The 7,622-nt window shown below is 32.6% G+C and overlaps 1 protein-coding gene across 3 annotated transcripts in view; it reads right to left on the bottom strand.

Moving 5' to 3' along the window:
- Positions 1-597: 597 nt before the first annotated feature.
- Positions 598-7,622, bottom strand: part of LOC141544617 (uncharacterized) — a 115,620-nt gene continuing 108,595 nt past the window's right edge. For all 3 annotated transcript variants that reach the window (XM_074271011.1, XM_074271012.1, XM_074271013.1), the window contains exons 14-15: positions 5,109-6,017; positions 598-2,577 (exon numbers count right to left, since the gene is read on the bottom strand). In XM_074271011.1, coding sequence (XP_074127112.1) covers positions 5,295-6,017 — 723 coding nt within the window. In that variant the 3' untranslated portion in view covers positions 598-2,577; positions 5,109-5,294. The remainder of the gene's footprint in view (positions 2,578-5,108; positions 6,018-7,622) is intronic.

The raw sequence follows: 7,622 nt of genomic DNA, 5'->3' as shown, positions 1-7,622 counted from the left end.
ATTTAAAAAGGAATGGACTGCCTATGGAATTAACACATTCCTTTCTCTCTCTCTCTCTCTCTCTCTCTCTCTCTCTCTCTCTCTCTCTCTCTCTCTCTCTCTCTCTCTCTCTCTCTCTCTCTCTCTCTCTCTCCTCCCTCCCTCCCTCCCTCCCTCCCTCCCTCCCTCCCTCTCTCTCTCTCTCTCTCTCTCTCTCTCTCTCTCTCTCTCTCTCTCTCTCTCTCTGTGTGTGTGTGTGTAGGTGTGTGTGACAGAGACAGAGAGACAGGGACAGAGAGACAAAGAGAGGGACAGAGAGATTGTACATGCTAGTTATAACTTTGAGCAAAGGTAGTAAGATTGTTCTTTATTTACCTCAAATGGACTTCACAAACCTACCTGTTGCTCTGTTCATGTAGCTTTTAGATAACTTCATCTTCCTACTCTGATAAAGTTTCAAAGAAGAAATTTAGTGGGAAAAAGCACATTTTGTAATCATTCTTGATATCCATTTTATTCCATCATGTAATTTTATTCTCAGATTTAACAACATTTAAAAAGAATGCTTGCTAGCAACTTACCCTCTTTTGATGCCCTTTTTGTCAAACTTTCCCAAAGAATAGTAATTTCTCTGGTGCTTTAGCAGCATTTCCTCTCTCCAACTGCTAAACACACACCCCAATGAGTTATTTTTACCCAATGGCAAGAAAAATTTTAAAAACAAAAATATTCACAGCAACCACTTTTTGTAGCAGCAAATAACTGGGAATGGCTAAGCAAATTGTGTTTTGTTGATGGATGCATGGTCATTGTGTATGGTTAGAAATCATACTTATATAAAAGCATAAGAATATTTATATGAATTAATGCAAAATGAAATAAGGACAACAGGACAACAATATAAATTTTGACTATAATAATGTTATTATTGAGGACAATAAAATAACTGCAATTTAATACTGTGAAATTATAATGTCAAAGCTTAGTCCAGATGAAAGGGTATCACCTCCTATTTATGCAGGGTGGAAGACTTTCAATATGGAACACTGCATGTAATAGTGATGTATTAATTAGGGATGTTTCACTAGAAGGCTAAGGAAAGAGATCTTGAAAAATGAAGCTGATATAAAAGTAATACAAGATGATTTTTAAGAAAGGAAACTTTCTCTCAATTGTCCATTGCTTTCCTGTGTCTTACTAATAAGTCTAATATGGTTTCACTAATCAAAGGAATAAAGTAGATAACTTTCTGTCTGCATGCAACTATGGTCACAATGTATGAATACTGGCATTGAAGCAGGGAAAGATGCCCTTTTTCAGTGTCTCCCAAATAAGTTATATATTGTTGTTTTCCTAATGTATCTAATTTGTTTTTATCTTAAACTTAATTGTTCAAGGAAAAGTTTTTTAAGGCTATTAAATTACTTTTCAATTTTATTTTCAATAAAAGTAAATCCAGGCTTAATTTTTCAAACACTCTCTACTTTCTAAATGTTAGTCCAGATCACTTCCACATTTCAGCTCTCCTAAGTTGGAATTTTAGAGGTCTTCAAGTATGTACAGTCCCAAAATGAATTGTGAACCCTCTTTACTGTATTCCTGTGTCTCATCTTGTGGTGCTAAGACTTTTTTAGATGGGGCAGCAGGTAGTTGTTATTTGTTTTTTTCCTCTTCCTCAACCTGTCCAGTAGCCACATGAGCACTAGAAGGCCTTAAATGCTAGGTGAGCACTGCTCTCTACAACTCTGTCAATTCCCCCTTTTGATTCTTCCATCCTGAAAGGATATTAGCCTTTTTTCTCCTCAGGCCTGTCTTACAGAGTGATGTGTTGGTAAATAGATCTTTTTAATGAGTTGCATGTCTGCAATTAAAAGTGTGAGGTTCTTGAGATTCTAGGTTTTCTGAGTTTTTTGGTGGTATCCGCAGTGCTTGGCTCATGATAAGCACTTAAACGGGTTCATTCTTAGACATTTCTCTATTGATGGGAAACTTTTTAACATCTAAAAGAACCCAACTAATTTTTGGAGTAGCTGTAAGCCTATTCTCATATCTCATTAGCACTTATTATTTATACATTTGCAAACATTTGAAAATTCCCTTGCTTTGCTCCTTGCTATCCATATCTTTTTTTTCATCCTATTCTTTTGGAACCCCTCAAAGGTTATCTAACTCTTTTAATATACACTGATATAACAATTCCAAAATAAAAGAACATACTTACAGTAAGGAACAATATACATTCATGGGACCTTCATTCCTTTCTCAGCAAAAAACAAGTGGATGCAGAGTGAATCAGAATCTAGATTTTTAGAGCAAACTAAACATACCATGAATGTTAATATTTGATAATAAACATATTTTGAATATTTTGACAAACTTACCCCTTAAAAATTGGTGCCCAAGTGCTAAATTTTCCCTGGAGGAAATGCCCATTATTGGAATTTCTTCCCCAGGAAGTGTGTTTTCTTCATCTTTACCAAGCTGATGATTCTCCATTGAAAATATCTCATTAACGTTGCCATCTCTTCTGTTTTTAGTTAATTGATCATCTTTTCTCTCGAATGACTCCATTTCGTTGTGTTGATGCTTTTGCTCCACCTAAAAGGAAAGCTTAGTATCATTGCCACTTTATTCCTTATCTGCCTCTGTGAGAGAGATGTGTGTGTGTGTGTACATATATATGTACATATACACATATCTATTCTTTAATACATAATATTTCATATACGTATTTATATGCTAACTTAGGTACAAATACTAGATTTGTGATTTCTCTAGTACAAGGATCTACTTGAAGAGAAAATTCCCTCTACCAATTCCACCAATAACTAGAACATGGAGATGTTTATTGACTTGCCTATCTATCTATGTCAGAAGTTGGACTTGAAAAAGGTCTTCTTGGCTCACTATCAAATATGCTATGCTAACTTTAATTTTTCTATTTTATTTTGAAATACACATTATCCTCAATAGATATTACCTTCATTTTTATATCATAGTCAAAAATGATGATACTTTTATAAGTTTTGTTAGAAAGCAGAAAAATTGGTTCATTTTTCAAAATGATAGCTTAATTATCACCTCATTTTGTTTTCTCATCCTATTTTCACATGCTTCTCTCATTTCTCTCCTTTAACAAGCAGACAGGGATAAAGAGATAAAATAGCTGACTTATTTTTGGCCTTTTTTACCATGTCCCTATGACGAACAAATAGACCCAGTTCATTTTTAACTATAGGATGATTGTTTCCAATCCCATTTCTCATTTCTTTTTCCTTATTGTCAAGTTCAAAAAAGTACTACAAAAAACAAAAACAAAAAATACCCTAAAATTAGTCATTGAAATATTGGGTTAAAAACACAGGAAATTGAGGAGAGTGAGATTTAGGCAATGTGACTGCTACATTATGGAATATCAGTGCTATTCCCTGTGCAGGTGCACTGAATCACAATCTTTTTAGGAAAGAAAAAAAAATTAGGAAAAAACAAAACAAAACAAAAAAACAACCTTAGTCTAATGCTCTCATTTTGTTGATGAGGAATCTGAAGCACAGATACATTAAGTAATTTGGTCAAAGTCATGATAATAAACTAATAGCAGAATCTAGTATTTCTGGGTATAGGCCCCACATTTGATTCAGAATGAATTTGCATTATTTCGTACTTTGTAGAGAGATAGACAGTTGTAGATTGATAGATTTCAGAGTTAGCATTGAGTTTCTCATCAGAAGTTTTAAGCTTAAATACCAAATTGAGATTCTATTTCCTTGTTTGTAAAGATGTCCCAGCACTTTATAGGAATAGAAATGAAGATCAAATGGGAATACTTTGTAATGAGAGTTATACTCTCATGATGTTTGGACAGGACCTTTAAGATCATCAATGGGAGTGACTCCAAGTGAGGAAACTCCCTCCATAAAGTCAGGTCAGCCTCTGCTTCTAGTAGCAGTTGCCTGGTAAAATCAATAGACTTGCCCAAGATAACATAACACATTAGAAGCAGCACTTGAATCTAAGTCTAACTGAATGAGTTTGGCTCTCTCTCCACTATCCTCTCTTTTATCTTCAGTTATTATTGTGAAAGGATAATGATAATTATAAGATAGACACATAACAGTACATATGAACCAAGAGACTCTGGCCATGTAGTCTAACTTCTCTAAGCCTAACTCTTCCTCAGTGATAAGATAAGGGGATTTGACTCCATGACTGTCAATGTTCCAAAAAATAAAACTCAATGAATGAACTATACTAATTTAATAGTATCTAAAGCCAGTCTCTTGCACAACCATATCACAAGTCAGTGTTTTGCTATTGTTTTGCTATCTTTTCTTCTAGTTTACATTATTTCTAAGTGCTAAAATGACAGGTACCTATAGCAAATTAAAATATATTTTGAAAAAGCAAGTCAATGCAAGAAGAGGAGCACTAAACTTGAAGAGAGAAAATCTAGGTTTAAGTTTCAATTCTGTAATTTATTAGTGGTGGAATAGAGAAATAGTAAATTGATGACTGATATTAAATGATTAATTAGCAAAATTGTGTTTCATTTTGTTTTGAAACACAAAAAGTCATGATTTTAGTTATATGAGTAAAGGTAAATAAGCAGATTGTCATAAATGTATTAATTTAGTCAGATGAATTTTTTAGAAATTTCCAAAGTTTGGCTTATGTTTTCAGTATTTTAAGTCACAACACATTACATTTGGTTAAGAAAATAAAAATGACCATAGAAAGCAAAATTCTTTCAAATGTCATATATTACAAGGATTTGCATAAAAGAAAATCTGAGTTCTTTATATGTCTTTTAGTTTGTGTTCTAATTATCTTTAGGCTTATCCTAGTTCTTTTGGTTACCTAGTCTAATATTTCAATTTGTATGTCTGATTTAGAAAATTCATTGGTTACATGCCAAATATTTTGGAAATTGATGGAGTAATTTAGATGACCAAAATAAAAACTGTAAAAAAGATTTTCTGGATAATTTTCTTAATGCAACTTTCAATGTAAATTGTACAAATAGCAAGCATGTGAACATAGCATTTTCATCATATGAAAAATCAATTGCACGGGAGGATTGATGAAGATGAAAAATAAATAGAATATAGAGTGTCAAAAGGTGAATCTACCTCTTTTTCTGATGGTATTTTTTCTTTATCCAATGTCAGGGACTCTGCTTGCAACATTCCTAAATCATTTGTTAATCTTTGTGAATCTTGCTTTAATTTTTTATCCAGGTGCATTTTTGAGATTTTGTCCCCATCTGGAAGGGAGTATCTCCAATGCCTTAGCTCACTGGTAGAGTTACTGGCATTTTAATCACTATCCTCAAATGATATTTCTATATGTTTGGTTTTCTTCTTACATTTTCTTGCAATATAAAGTTCAGGCTTTTTTTCTTGGCTGATTGCATCTTCCTTCATTTCATTTGAGCCCGCTCTTTTTATATTTTCTTCATTATAAGCAAAATCTTCTTCATATATATTAGAAGTACATTCAACTTCTGTGTGAATATCATTCTTAGGCTTTGGGGTGCCAAGAATGTTTTCTTGCAAAGTGCTCTGTAAATTCTGGAAAACAACATTTTCCAAATCATGCTCTCTTCCTTCAGGAAATGACGGATGAAGTCCTGCAGGGAGAGGGCCTTGATATGTCTCCTTTTCCTCAGAGTCACTTAAGGTATTTGCCAAAGTAGATGTAGCTACCTCTCCAAACTCATCTTTTTGGAGTTTCTCTTGAGTGTCATCAGCAATTTGGAACTTTTTCTCAATTTCACCATGCACCTGTGTTAACTTAGTTTTCTTGATTCTAAATTTATTTTTAAATTTCATTTTTTTCTCTTTGTCCCTCATTTTTTCAGGATTTTCTGTGCAATTTGTATCTGCATCTAAATGTATGTCCTTAACATTAGATTTCTTATTGAATTTTGCTTGTGGAGATCTTCTTTTCCAATTCAAAAATGGGAAACAAAGACACTGAAATCGTTTCCTAGATGCTGTTTGTTCTGGTATGCTGGTTGTTTCCAAAGTAACTTTATCCTGGGGTAATGAAATAAGGACAAAGAACAATTAGAACTCAAACAAATAATAGTTAAACTTAATCTTTTAATCTTAGTGTTTTACATAATCCCAAATCATCTATGTTTCAAAAGAATGTTAGAAAAAATTAAATTTTCTCTAAATGAAAGAAAAAAAATTAAATTTTAAAGTAAGTTTTAGCTAGGATATTTTGTATTAGGTTAATATTATACTTGTATTGCATACTATGCATACTATATTCCCAAAAAAACAAATAGAAAAATTTCTCATTTCTTATTTTAATAGTTTTTCCTGCTCTAAAAGGACAATTTTTTAATCAAAAATAGATTGTAAAGAGATTTTGTTTTTAACTGATAAATTTAAATGATAAATTTTGAAATAATAATACAGATATGTTCTGCCTAATCTGCTTAGCCAAAAAAAAAAAGTAAAATATAAGGTTGAAATGGGATAAAAAATTAGAGACATATTTTTAACTAGTAAATTTTTTCACCACATTTATGTGTTTCTCTATTATTCATTTTGTAATTTCTTTGAATTAAAGTTCAAATAAAAGTGTAAAAATAGCAAATGTAAATTATGACGTAAGTGTGAGGAAAACTAGAATGTGATTTAAAGGAAACTTATTTTCAAAAATATATACCTATATAGATTGTCCCCTTCTGAGTTCAGTTCGAGTCCATATAATCTCTCTTTTTTAAAAATTAGAGGATAAGACTGGGCAAGAGAAAACAAATGCTTTTTGCATATAATTAAAGAATAAGAGATAAGAAATGATTACAAAATGATAACTTAGGGACATTAATAGAATTATTCGGCCATGGAGTATTAAGTAACTATTTCAAAATAGTCAAAATGTGATTCCCTGACCCAGTATAATCATTCAAATGTTCAAATGAGTTGGGATTATAATTCTATAATTAAATGGGACAAACCACAATATCGATGCCTACCTACAGATATTTTGGAATAAATTGTTTTTAGAATCACATCATTTACAAATAACAGTCAATTTTTTTTTTTCTTGTTCAGTCATGTCTGACTTTTTTCAAGACCTACAAACAGCTTCTTCCGTATCTAAAGACCCACTGAATTCTATTAATTGCTAACCCTGGCCAAAACAATCCAGGAGCCTGGGACTCCACACACCTTCAAGATCATAAAAAGGAAATCCTGGAGTCCACTCTTGGCAGGAGCCCTAAAACATGGTGTCCTTACACTGGCCATGTAAGAGTTCCTGTCTACCCAGGGACCAGCTCTGGCCCTGGCATCTTTCTACCTTTACCCTTACTTCCAAACCCCTACAATACACCTTTTTTTTTTTTTTTTTTTTTTTTTTTTTTTTTTTTTTTTTTTAATCAATCTAGGTTTTCGGGTCTGTAAATTCCTTTACAGCGACTCTGCGCCATCACTAGATTGCATTGAACTATGTATCCTTGCACCAAACCCAAAGGGGTTCCCCTTCCCTAACTCTCATCAAATCTTCCTGACTCCAGATCTGAATCTCTATCTCCTATGCCACTTAGTTGTTGACAAATATGTAGAATATATTTATACTTTAAATTGCATTGAATGTCATTTCTCCAAAATTAGACATTTATTAAC

This window comes from Sminthopsis crassicaudata, chromosome 5, assembly GCF_048593235.1.
Source record: "Sminthopsis crassicaudata isolate SCR6 chromosome 5, ASM4859323v1, whole genome shotgun sequence".
NCBI lineage: Eukaryota > Metazoa > Chordata > Mammalia > Dasyuromorphia > Dasyuridae > Sminthopsis > Sminthopsis crassicaudata.
This window is presented reverse-complemented; position numbering and strand designations above follow the sequence as displayed.